The 13,539-nt window shown below is 40.9% G+C and overlaps 1 protein-coding gene across 1 annotated transcript; it reads left to right on the forward strand.

Annotated features, from left to right (window-relative positions):
- Positions 1 to 2,524: 2,524 nt before the first annotated feature.
- On the forward strand, positions 2,525 to 13,049 carry LOC147580111 (olfactory receptor 10G2-like). Its single transcript, XM_086708476.1, has 3 exons — positions 2,525 to 2,621; positions 9,297 to 9,354; positions 11,467 to 13,049. The coding sequence occupies exon 3, from the start codon at positions 11,481 to 11,483 to the stop codon at positions 12,516 to 12,518; it is 1,038 nt and encodes a 345-aa protein (XP_086564602.1). The 5' UTR covers positions 2,525 to 2,621; positions 9,297 to 9,354; positions 11,467 to 11,480; the 3' UTR covers positions 12,519 to 13,049.
- The last annotated feature ends 490 nt before the right edge of the window (positions 13,050 to 13,539 follow it).

Below are 13,539 nucleotides of genomic sequence, written 5' to 3' on the forward strand. Positions count from 1 at the left end.
ATATATACGTATTATATATATGTATTATATATAATACGCATATATCACTATAATGTATATTATAATGATAATATATATTATATGTATTATATGTATTATATTATTATATGTATTATATGTATTATATTATATACATACATATATAATATTATATATACACTTTTTAAAGGTTTTATGTATATATATAATATTATATTATATACATATGTATATAATGTATATATTATATACATATATACGTATACATAAAACCTTTAAAAAGTGTAGGACAGGGGCGCCTGGGTGGCTCAGTCGGTTAAGTGTCCGACTTTGGCTCAGGTCATGATCTCATGGTCCGTGAGTTCAAGCCCCGCGTCAGGCTATGTGCTGACAGCTCAGAGCCTGGAGCCTGTTTCGGATTCTGTGTCTCCCTCTCTCTCTGACCCTCCCCCATTCATGCTCTGTCTCTCTCTGTCTCAAAAATAAATAAACATTAAAAAAAAAGTGTAGGACACACTAATAACATTGGTTACGTTAGTGGCTCCACTGAGAATGGAATGAGGAAAGATTTTTTTTCCCTGCACACCTTTACTACTTAATGTGAAAATGAATAAGCTTCATTATTTAATTTAAAAGACAGGTCTAGGGGCGCCTGGGTGGCGCAGTCGGTTAAGCGTCCGACTTCAGCCAGGTCACGATCTCGCGGTCCGTGAGTTCGAGCCCCGCGTCAGGCTCTGGGCTGATGGCTCGGAGCCTGGAGCCTGTTTCCGATTCTGTGTCTCCCTCTCTCTCTGCCCCTCCCCCGTTCATGCTCTGTCTCTCTCTGTCCCAAAAATAAATAAAAAATAAATAAATAAATAAATAAATAAAATAAAATAAAAATAAAAGACAGGTCTAGGGGTACTTGGCTGTCTGAGTCAGAAGAGCATGAGACTCTTGACCTTGGGATCGTGAGTTTGAGCCCCACACTACATACAGAGATTACTTAAAAAACAAGAACAACAATTTGAAAAAAGAGAGAGAACTGAAAAGAAAGAAGAGAAGGGGGAAATAAGGGAGGAAGAAAATGAGAATTAAAGAAAAAAGAAAGGAAAAAGGAAAAACTTCAACCATATCTTAAACCATTTACCAAGATACCTCAGAAAGAAATTTCCTGTGATCTGATAATATTTTTCCAAACCTATTGGCCTCATTTACTGTCAAAGGCAGCAATAATAAAAAAGATGGATGGGTTGCCTGGGTGACTCAAACATCTGACTCTTGGTTTCTGCTGGGGTCTTGATCTCATGGTTCATGGGTTTGAGCCCCACATCAAGCTCTGTACTCACAGTGTGGAGCTTGCCTGGGATTCTCTTTCTCTGCCCTCCTTTCTCTCTCTCTCTCTCTCTCTAAAAAACAAGTAAATAAACATTTTAAAAAAGATGGGCATAACAAGTGTTATTGAAGATGCAGAGAAATTGGACCCCTCGTACATTTCCAATGGGAATGCAAAATAATACAGCCACTGAGAAAAATCTGGCAGTCCCTCAAAATATTCAACATAGAGCATATGACCCAGAAATTACACTCTTATGGATATTCCAAAAGAAATAAAACCACATGTCCACACAAAAATGTGCACGTGAATGGTCATAGCAACATTATTCAAACAGCCAAAAAGTATAAAAACCAAAATGCCCATCAACTGATAAATGGATAAACAAATTACGATATATCCATAAAATGGAATAGCATTCAGCCATAAAAAGGAATGAAGTTCTGATACCTGCCACAACGTGGATGGAGCTTGAAAACATTATGCTAAGTAAAAGAAGCCAGACACAAAAGGCCACATTTTATACGATCCATTTATATGAAATGTTCATAAAAGGCAAATCCATAGAGACAGAAAGTAGATTAGTGGTTACCAGCGGTTGGGGTGCAGGAGGGGTAAGGAAGGAAGGTGAAGAGATATTACTAGGGGAGCCTGGGCGTCCCAGTTGGTTAAGCGTTCGACTTCAGCTCAGGTCGTGATCTCACAGTTTGTGAGTTTGAGCCCTGCGTTGGGCTCCTTGCTGACAGCTCAGAGCCTGGAGCTTGCTGCGGATTCTGTGTCTCCCTCTCTCTCTCTCTCTCTCTCTGTCCTTCCCCCACTTGTGTTCTCTCTCTCTCTCCCTCTCTCTCTCTCTCTCTCAAAAATGCATAAATAAGCATTAAAAAGAAAAAAGAGAAAGGCTGCTAATGAGTATGGGATTTCTTTTTGGAGCGGTGAAAATGTTCAGGAATTGGTGATCAACACACAGCCTTGTAAGCACACCAACAACTACTGAGTTGTACACTCTGAAAGGGTGGTGAACTGTATTTGAATTAACCTCAGTACAGCTATTCTTTTTAAAATTTATTTAAACCTATGTTGATAGATGTTGGAGAATTTCACTACACTTAAGATCGATGTATTATGCAAAAAAAGGGGGGTATTTATTGAGCCCTGCTGTGATCACAGTTTTGTTTTTGGAATCTCCTGTCTGACTGGGAATTTGAATCTTTGCTGCTCGTTCTTGTCACACAGGGTCAGAATCATCTTCCCTCATGGATGGCCTGTGGAATGAAGATTGGTAAAGCTACTGCTGAGCCCATGTTGACTACAGGCTTTCCTTGATTTCGTAAGTGTGCGTTAAAATTCCTGTGTACATGGAATTAAGTCTCTTGAACAACAGCAGGCTTTTGTGCAACAACAGATGGAGAGCAAATGTGTAGGGGTTGCCGCCTGCCTCCTCACCTTACTCGACTTTGTCTAAACAGCATGTTTGTTCATTTTTCTCATGTTTTCTAAAACCTGGTAGAAAACGGGAAACAAATTATTAGTGTCAGTGATGAGAAAATTGTAATAAACTTCATGCAACTGGGATAAAGATGAAAATAAACAAGCTGAAAGCAAAAGAAAAAGTTAAAGGCAATTTGTTTCCCTTGTGAATGCTCTGGAATAATTATTTTCTACTTACTGCATGTGGGTGGAATATAGTGCCTAGTTATAATAGATATAATACTGCCATCTTGTGGCACCATAAAACATTGCCATTTTATTTACACACATTCTCACCTATGTCCCCAAATGATTAATATGGTTTTTCTCTATCAAACATATAGAAATTTAGGGGTGCCTGGATGGCTCAGTCAGAAAAACATATGACTCTTGATCTCAGGGTCATGAATTTGAGCCCCATGTTGGATATAGAGATTACTTAAGTAAATAAAACTTTTAAAAAATTTTAATATAAAAATTTAGAAACAAAGGAAAGCTTTAAAAGCATCTAGTCCTCTTCAACTATCTCATTTTACAACTGACATCATGTAAAACTTGGCAAAGTGGCAAAATTCCTTATGAGACTCTGTTCCTCTGAAACTAGCTTTCTTTCTTTCCAAACATTGCTCAAAATATGATTAACCCCTTGCTAAATAAATAAAGCCCTGATACCATTCATCTAGGTCTATGCTTTATTAAGTGGTCCAGATGAGAAGCAGCAGGGGACGGGTAGAGAGAGAGGAAGAGAGAATCCGAAGCAGGCTCTGCACTGTCAGCACAGAGCCCCACACGGGGCTTGAAGTCACAAACCGTGAGGTCATGACCCAAGCCGAAATCAAGAGTCAGATGTTCACCCACTGAGCCACCCAGGAACCACAAAATTTTCAGGGTTTAAATACTCCTACTATAGTCAATTTCAAACTCCAACATGACACCATTATGTATAAAGTTGGTAAGGGCAGTACACCATTGTATGGTGTTTTCCACCATAAAGATTGGATAGATGTGAATAACCTCACAGATACTAGTAAACACAAAAAAAGGGGAGCCTGATTGACTCAATTGGTAGAGCATGTGACTCTTGATCTAGGGGTTAAAATTCAAGCCCCATGTTGGGTGTAGAGATTATTTAAAAATAAAATCATTTTGGGGGGGGCGCCTGGGTGGCTCAGTCGGTTGAGCATCCAACTTCAGCTCAGGTCATGATCTCACGGTTCTCGAGTTCAAGCCCCACGTCGGGCTCGCTGCTATCAGCGCAGAGCCTGCTTTGGATCCTCTGTCTCCCTCTCTCTCTGCCCCTCCCCCACTTGTGCTCTCTCAAAAATAAATAAAACATTAAAGAAAATTTTAAATAAAAATAAAATATTTTTAGTGAAATCTTTTTTTAAAAATTTAAAGAAAAATAATTAGAAAGTGATCATTTGAGTATTATTTCATTTCTAATATATTTAATTGAAAATACATGTCCAATTGCAAGTTTGTATTTAAATTTAATTGCAAACTTAACAAAGAGCTCATAAAATTTTTGAAAATTTAGCGGTAGGGTATTGGAAGCCAGTACAAACCAACTTCAGCACACAACTGATGCCAAATCAGTCTGAGGGGAACAAGTCACGCCACATGCAATTCCAGATGGGGACATCTTCACCTGCGCGGTCCAAGGAGCCTACCAGAACTGCCACACCCCCACAAAGTCAAGAGCAAATATCCAAGGAGCACTCCAACAATTTGAAACCATCCTCTTTCTCCATGCCATAAGAAGAATGGGGTCATCCAAGACTTCAAACTGATGGTGACTAAACTGTACTTAACTGACCTAAATTTAAGGGATTTTTTTTTTCTCTCAGTGTCTAGAGAGGTGGGAACATGTAAGAAAAATCAGCTCAATCATTAAAAATTAAGTCCATTTTCTTTTTCTTGTTTTCTTTTTTTTTAATTTTTTTTTTTAACGTTTATTTATTTTTGAGACAGAGAGAGACAGAGCATGAATGGGGGAGGTTCAGAGAGAGAGAGAGAGACAGAATCTGAAACAGGCTCCAGGCTCCGAGCTGTCAGCACAGAGCCCGGTGCGGGGCTCGAACTCACAGACCGCGAGATAATGACCTGAGCCGAAGTCGGCCGCTTAACCGACTGAGCCAACCAGGCGCCCCTCTTTTTCTTATTTTCAAGAAGGCTTCCCACCCAGCACATAGCCCGACGCGTGGCTTGAAATCACGACCCTGAGATCAAGGCCTGAGCTGAGATCAAGAGTTGGACACTTAACTGACTGAGCCGTCCAGGCGTCCCAAAAGTTAGGTACATTTTCAATGCATTTCTGAGTATCATGTGGATAAAAGTGTGATCCCAACACTTCAAAGAAAGGAATCACAGAAATTGGAGGTCACCCGAACAGATCACGTTCTTCACAGCTCACTTTCTACATGTAGAAATGATTCCTGTTTGCTGTCAAAACAAAAACTAATGAGGATCAGGGGAGTGTAGCTCTCATGGGGGCAATATTTCAGGGTAGAACTCCCAGGAGATAAATAGTTCTTTACAAATCTCTTGATAGTGTTTAAAAAACAAACAAAAAAAAGAAAGAAAGAAACCCTCAGTCAAGGAAGATCTGGCTCATAATGCAATTGATGTAAAGTTCAAGACACTTGAGTAGAGAAGTCTCAATCTGTAAAGAGCGTCCAAGGGCAGAGGATCTCATAGGCTGTTAGAAGGGTCAATGTTTCGTTCCCCTGGAAGATTTTAATTCCATTCCAAAGCAGAGACCTGGTTACCTATCACCGCAAGCCAAGGGGATGCTCTGAAGGACACCTTCCTCACACACTCATTCGACCAGAGAAAGACCAGCCTCCTCCAATGTTTTGTTGTTGTGTCCACGTGAGTCCAACGAGGGAAGCATTCTAATAGCAGGCCAATTCACAATGGGAGCAAAGACTTAATTTCCACACATTAAGAGTTTCAGTAACTTTGTCAAAAACTGTATGTAATGTGTCTCTTTCCCCCACCTTCTTTCTTACCTCACCCTCTAGTCACAATGTTAACACATTAAGCATATTAATTTTGAATTAAATCAGCCTTTCTCCAGATTTGGGAGCTTTCTTCTCTAAATTGAGAAAAAGAGTTTTAAACATTTGTCTTTTCTATATTTGGGGAGAGATAATAAAGTAATATAAATGCTGTATCAGTGTTACTGAGCAAACATAGTCAGGGATGGACATGTTAACCCTTTTTCTCCCAGTGGTGAGCACACACAGTCAACTTCCTCGAAGGCTGGAAGGCCTTCCACTGCATACCTTTTCTTTTCTCTTCTTTTCTTTTCTTTTCTTTTCTTTTCTTTTCTTTTCTTTCCTTTCCTTTCCTTTCCTTTGCTTTTTAGGATAACACTTTTTTTATTTTTTATTTTTTTATTTTGGAGAGAGAGAGCACACAAGCAGGGTAGAGGGGCAGAGGGAGAAGGAGAGAGATAGAAAGAGAGAGAGAGAGAGTCTTAATTGGGCTCCACACTCAGCTTGGAACCCGACTTAGGGCTCCATCCCACAACCCTGTTTCACAAACTGAACAGAAACCAAGAGTCAGGCACTCAACTCACTAAGCTACTCAAGTGCCCCAATACAAACTTGTTAAAGTTTCTTAACAAACACACTTGTTTTGTTTTTTGGTTGTTGTTTTTTGTTTCTTTGTTTGTTTTTTTCATTTACAGTGGAAGGATGCTGATGGGATAATTAGAATAAAACATGGGTTATGTCTCCCCACTGCACCCAAACTCTGTTCATTCTCCATGCTCTGCCTCTGCCCAGGCTGCCTCATGGCCTCAAAGGGCTGTGGTCTGAGTCTTGTCCTAAAGGCAAACAAGGATGAATAGCTCAAATCTGGGTCATTCCTCATGCCTCAGCTTTAGTGATGTGTATCTGCTCTGCTTGGAGAAGGTCCTCAACCCTAGGGTGCCCTATACAGAACCCCAGTTCAGTGTAGGCATGCCAGAAAGAGGCCAAACCTCTGAAATAATCTGATTTTTTACAAATGAAAGAGACACTGTCTGAAAAGGCCTCAAAGTGAGTTTGCTTCCTAACAACCTATGACTTCCTGTCTGATCCTGTAAGGAGGATGACTTCCACTTGACCCTGGAAAGAGGGTTGCACCCTCCCTGACTTGGCTCTCTTCATGCCGTCCTCTTCCATTCCATCCCTAGAAGCCTTTCCCTTGAATTTCCAGACCAAAGCCCCTGCACCTAATTATTTGCTGCTTTAAATATTGATTATATCAGTGATATCACTAGCTTCTTCTTTTCTTTAATTATATATTTTTGATATCAGTGTGCAACTATGTTAGAGGTGCCTAGGTGGCTCAGTCAATTGAGCATCTGATTCATGATTTCAGTGCAGGTCATGATCTCATGGTTCACGAGTTTGAGCCCTGCATCAGGCTCTATGCTGACAGCGCTTAACCTCTTGGGATTCTCTCTCCCTCTCCCCCCCCCCCACCCCGCCCGCCCTTGCCTCCCCAGCTCTCTCTCTCTCTGTGTCTCTCAAAATAAATAAATAAATAATTTTTTAAAGTTTTAAAAGCAGCACCTGGGTGGCTCAGTCAGTTAAGCATTTGACTTCTGCTAAGGTCATGATCACACGGTCCATGAGTTCGAGCTCCATGTCAGGCTCTATGTGGACAGCTCGGAGCCTGGAGCCTGCTTCGGATTCTGTGTCTCCGTCTCTCTCTCTCTCTCAAAAGTGAACATTAAAAAAATGTTTTAAGTTTTAAAAAAATAAACATAAAAACTAAAGTGCAACTATTTTATATGATGGCCTTAACAATACCAAAAACTATTTAAAACAGGAAATGTTTTAATCTATATCACATTAGCCACCATGTGGATACTTAAAATGTTTTTAATTGATGAATCTTAGCTTGCTTCACTCCTCAATTTAAATAGCTTAAGTGACACAACTTCAAAAAATTAAGAGCTCTATGATAAAAAAATCACAGATAAATTAAGAGGAAAAATTATTCAGTTAGTTTTCTTCTTTTTTTTCTAGGCGGACTCCTTTATCTCTAGAAAAGAGAAAAAAGGGGCACCTGGTTGGCTCAGTCCGTTAAGTGTCTGACTCTTGGTTTCAGCTCAGGTCATGATCTCATGGTTCATGAGTTCCAGCCTCACATCGGGCTCTGTGCTGACAGTGCGGAGGCTGCTTAGAATTCTTTCTCTCTCTCTTTCTCTTTCTGCCCTTCCCCCGCTTGTGCGCGCTCTCTCTCTCTCTCTCTCTCAAAATAAATAAATAGGCTTTAAAAAAAAAAAAAGAAGGGGCAGCTGGGTAAGCATCCTACTTCAGCTCAGGTCATGATCTCATGTCTTGTGAGTTCAAGCCCCATGTCAGGCTCTGTCCTGACAACTCAGAACTTGGAGCCTGCTTCAGATTCTGTGACTCCCTCTCTCTCTCCCTCCCCTGTTCACATTCTGTCTCAGAAATAAATAAACATTTTTTTAAGTTTTTAAATATTTTTTAATGTTTATTTATTTTTGAGAGAGAGAGAGACAGAGTGTGAGCAGGGGAGGGGCAGAGAAAGAGGGAGACACAGAATCCAAAGTAGGCTCCAGGCTCAGAGCTGTCAGCACAGAGCCCGACACAGAGCTCCAACCCACAAACTGTGAGATCATGACCTGAGCTGAAGTCAGACGCTTAACTGACTGAGCCGCTCAGGCACCCCTAAAAAAGTTTTTAAAGGGGGGTTGCAACTGCGTGGCTCAGTTGGTTAGGCCTTCAACTTCGGCTCAGGTCATGGTCTCACAGTTTGTGAGTTTGAGCCCCGAATCAGTCTCTCTGCTGTCAGTGTGGAACCCACTTTGGATCCTCTGTCTTCCTCTCTCTCCACCCCTCCCCCACCTGCTCCCTCTCTCTGTCTCTCTCAAAAATAAATAAGCATTAAAAAATAAAAATAAATGAAATTTGGAAGGATCATTTGAAAAATAATAATGGTAATAAACACATAAATAATTTAAAAAAGAAAAGGCTGTTCTCTTTTCTAAAGTCTCTCTTAGTGCTTCTGCAGGCAATCCCTGCCTCTCCAAGAGATTCTACCTTACGCCACCTCAAATCAAAACCACTGTCTTCTGCTGACTCTTCCTGGAAAAGGAGCTTCTCCCTCAGACCCACCACTGCAGCCCCCCTGTTCCCATGCAGGCCAGCCAGAACACCCAGAGCCACACAGAGAGAGGTATGCCTTCCAGCCTTCTCCCAGCAGGTCCTTTGGGAAAGTGCATCCAGATGTGTGCACCACAGCTGGGAGAAGAAAGATGAACTAAGGTTTTTCTTTTTTTTTACTATCCATAGAGATTCATTATGGATGTTCTCCAAATAACTTTTTAGTATAATGCTAATATGAATTGATTTATGAAAATTTGGTTTTCATAAAAAATTCTAGAAAGACATCATTTGCCTAAGATAGGAGCATATCTGTAATATGTATCTCCTCTAGCTGACACAAAATAAGGTTTCATAATTGGTATCATACACATGCTCTCAAATTTTGTCTTCCCTTTCTGTTCTAGCCATAGAAAGTACCATCCATCCTTCCTGAAAGAAATTATTCTTCCTTCTGAAAATCAGGTAATAGCGAATATATTTTTCTCTTTGTGGGCAAAGTCTATTATTAATATTTCTATGGATTCTATAGAACATGAGACATTGAGTAATATTAATCACTACCGGATATTATTATATCCACTTAGTTCTTTTTAAATAATGATGAAGATAAAATATGTTTGAGACTGGGGTGCCTGGTGGAGTCTGTCAGTAGAGCACGCAACTCTTGATCTCAGGGTTGTAAGTTCAAGCCCCATGTTGAGCTTAAAGCCTACTTAAAACAAATAAATAATAAATAAATAAATAAATAAAGTCTTCAAAATAAATAAAATAAAATCTTTACATATATGTATGTATATGTTTGAGATTAATGTTTATAAGAGCATTTTTTAAATTTTTTTGACATTTATTTATTTTTGAGAAGAGAGAGACAGAGCATGAATGGGGGAGGGTCAGAGAGAGAGGGAGGCACAGAATCTGAAACAGGCTCCAGACTCTGAGCTGTCAGCACAGAGCCTGACGCAGAGCTCGAACTCACAGACCGCAAGATCATGACCTGAGCCGAAGTCGGACGTTTAACCGACTGAGCCACCCAGACACCCCTACGTTTTTAACGACATTCCAGCAGTTAGATCTGTTGATGTTCCCACCTCCGTATAACTAACCTCTTAACCTCCTATCAGTTTAAATTTTTTTTTCTTTGTTATTTCTTAAGAATTACAAGATCTTTTAGTTTAAGCCTAGGTAAAAATACCTAAAACACTATTTGGAGAAAAAAACTTTTTTTTTGAACAAACCATTCATCAAAGGGGGGTTTTAAATAATATGGTGCTCAGGTGTTTAATACCTTTAAAGTGTTTTTGAGAATCTCATTTGTTGAAAGTCAAATAAGATCTTAAAATAATAACACACCAAAGGTGAAGTCCTATAAAAATCAATCTGTTATAATCCAAATCACCAAAACCAATAAACTACTGAGGTCAATCAATAAAGTTAAATAACATTCTAAGGCAAACAGAAAACATGGGTGATGCCTTTGACTTTGTTTACGCTGGGGACAGACTCACACTGCTGAAGTATGTGGCCAGTCCCTTCACCCGTCAGTGCTGACTTTGTGACACAAAGCAGGAGAGATGTGATCACACAGGGAAACAGGATGCAGGACTAACCTGAGTTAGCAAAAGCCATTCAGTCAGACAATCAGCCAACATTTATTAATTACCTTACTGTTGCCAACACTGTGGCAAGTGCTGCAGATACAGTAAAAGAACAAAAAAGACTTGGTCTTTGCTCTGAAGGAGCTTATAATCTAATAGAAGAAACCAGGGAGCATTTAGGCAAATAGCTCTCATCACACTGTGCTGCAACTGCCGTTTACAATATAAATTCGTATCTCCAAGAAGATTGTCTTCTAAGGGAGAAAAACTCTTCCCAAAGGAAGTGACAGCCAAGTGAGTCCTGAGGAATGAGACTGTGTTGAGATGAATCAGTATACTCCAGAAGTGGGACCAGAAGGTCCTTGGTGCTCTGAGGGAACCAAAGAAAGAAGATTATAGAAATATATAAGGGTTAGATTTCAAAGATTCTTGTAGATCTACAAGAGACATTTTGAGAAGTCCATTCCAACAATAGGGATGGTAATTATGGAGTAACTGGTCCACATTGCTCCAAAATCCATTTCTCTGTGGTCCCCCTTGGGGTTACAGACCCATCATATTCACTAACACTGTTATTAAGACATAACCTTGTGCCTTGGCTTCCAATACTTGAAATAGTATCTCCCATAGAAGGAGCATGTCAGGACATCTAGAAATCAACCAGCCTCTGAGGGTTTGTCTTACAGAGCAAACCCAGATGACTGATGGCAAATGCTTTCTACTTTAAAATAAAGAAGTCCGAGGTTACAGTGGGAGAGAGCCAAAGCATAAGAGACTGTTAAAAACTGAGAACAAACAGAGGGTTGATGGGGGGTGGGAGGGAGGGGAGGGTGGGTGATGGGTATTGAGGAGGGCACCTTTTGGGATGAGCACTGGGTGTTGTATGGAAACCAATTTGACAATAAATTTCATATATTAAAAATAAATAAATAAAAATAAAAAATAAATAAAATAAAGAAGTCCTCTGTATCCCCCCTAGACTCTGGTCATGAGATGAAACCATTCTCTCACCACCTCCTGTGGATATTTCCCTTGTCTGACTTCACCACTCATCCCGACATACTACAGAAAGACATGAGAGAGACCAAGAACACATCCCTGGACACCGTCGTGACAGGCTTCATTCTCCTGGACTTACCTCACCCCCCAAGTCTGAGAACCCTCCTCTTCCTGGTCTTCTTCATCATTTACATCCTGACTGAACTGGGGAACCTGCTCATTCTGCTCACCGTGTGGGCTGACCCAAAGCTCCACGCTCGCCCCATGTACATTCTTCTGGGCGTGCTCTCATTCCTGGACATGTGGCTCTCCTCAGTCATTGTCCCTCGGCTAATATTGGATTTTACTCCTGCCAGCAAAGCAATGCCCTTTGGTGGCTGTGTGGCTCAACTGTATTTCTTTCACTTCCTGGGCAGCACCCAGTGTTTCCTCTACACCTTGATGGCCTACGACAGGTACCTGGCAATATGCCAGCCCCTGCGCTACCCCGTGCTCATGAATGGGAGGTTATGCACCGTCCTCGTGGCTGGGGCTTGGGTGGCCGGCTCCATCCATGGGTCTGTCCAGGCCACCCTGACCTTCCGTCTGCCATACTGTGGGCCCAACCAAGTAGATTATTTTTTCTGTGACATCCCTGCAGTATTGAGACTGGCCTGTGCTGACACGACCGTCAATGAGCTTGTGACCTTTGTGGACATTGGGGTGGTGGCTGCCAGTTGCTTCATGTTAATTCTGCTCTCCTACGCCTGCATAGTCCGCGCCATCCTCAAGATACGCACTGCTGATGGGCGGCGCCGAGCCTTCTCCACCTGCGGCTCCCACCTAACCGTGGTCACAGTCTACTATGTCCCCTGCATTTTCACCTACCTCAGGGCTGGCTCCAAGAGTCCCCTGGATGGGGCAGTGGCTGTGTTTTACACTGTTGTCACTCCATTACTGAACCCCCTCATCTATACCCTGAGGAACCAGGAAGTGAAGTCCGCTCTGAAGAGAATAACAGCAGGTGGAAAGGCCACCAGAGAAAACAAGTAACTACAGGCCCAGGGACTTCCTGCCTCACCATTGCTACCACACCTCTCAGCTTCTGCTGCGTGTGGCAAACGTTCAAAAATATATGTTGGCTTAAGCTGAACTGGATGTAATTCTACTAAGAAGCTTCTAGTGCTATATTTAACCGCAATAAATTGGCCAGAGCTGTTTTATACTTTTCCGATACACCTCTCAGGAGAAAGCACACTCTACACAAATGTTGAATATGAGGAGTAATGCCCTATCTAGGAGGAGGGAGATTATTCCAGAAAAATTGGGGAATACCAGTATAATGCTACCCTACCACCCTCCATCCATTGCTTCAGTCATAATTTCCCAAGCCTCTAGGCACTTGGATCGCTTTGCTCACATCAAGGAGATGAATCACCTACCAATGTTCACTTCGGAATTTTAAGTGAGAAGAAAATAAACCTCTAATCCTTTAAATCATGGATTTGTTAATGGATTACTTTATCGCAGGAGCCTTACCTCATCCTTATTAATATTTCACTCAATCAGCAATTTTTTAAAAATTAAAACAGAACAAGGAAAGACTTTCAAACTACATCTAAATTGTCCAAAGTATCCAGAAAAAACTCTTGGCCAATTATCATAATGCCAAATAGACAAAGATCTGGAAGTCACCTGGTTAGTGATTCAGTGGACCAATCAGTTAATCACACAATATCCCTCTGACCAGGCCAGGGTGATAGAAATGACCTTGACTTACCCACTGTGACCTGTCATGGTCTTATCTAGAAGAACAAGAAAATATGGAGACAGAGGACTCAGTTGCAATATAAGAGCAAATGTCAATAGCTCTTTTAGAAAATGAGGGACCACATAAATGTGTTCTTTCATTTACTCACAGTTTTTTCACTCATTTAGATGTGCGAGGTCATGCTAGTCCAATTTTCTTTTGCAGATATTTTTTATTGTGGTAAAATACACATAACAGTTACCATCTTAATCATTTTAAGTGTATCCTTGTGTGGTATTAAATACATTCATATTGTTAGCAACC

The sequence above is a fragment of the Puma concolor genome, chromosome B3 (genome assembly GCF_028749965.1).
Source record: "Puma concolor isolate L17-30 chromosome B3, mPumCon1.1.hap2, whole genome shotgun sequence".
NCBI lineage: Eukaryota > Metazoa > Chordata > Mammalia > Carnivora > Felidae > Puma > Puma concolor.

What these genes read in the sequence shown, in the direction of transcription:
- LOC147580111 (XM_086708476.1), top strand. Translation starts at nt 11,481, where the DNA reads ATGAAACCATTCTCTCACCACCTCCTGTGGATATTTCCCTTGTCTGAC.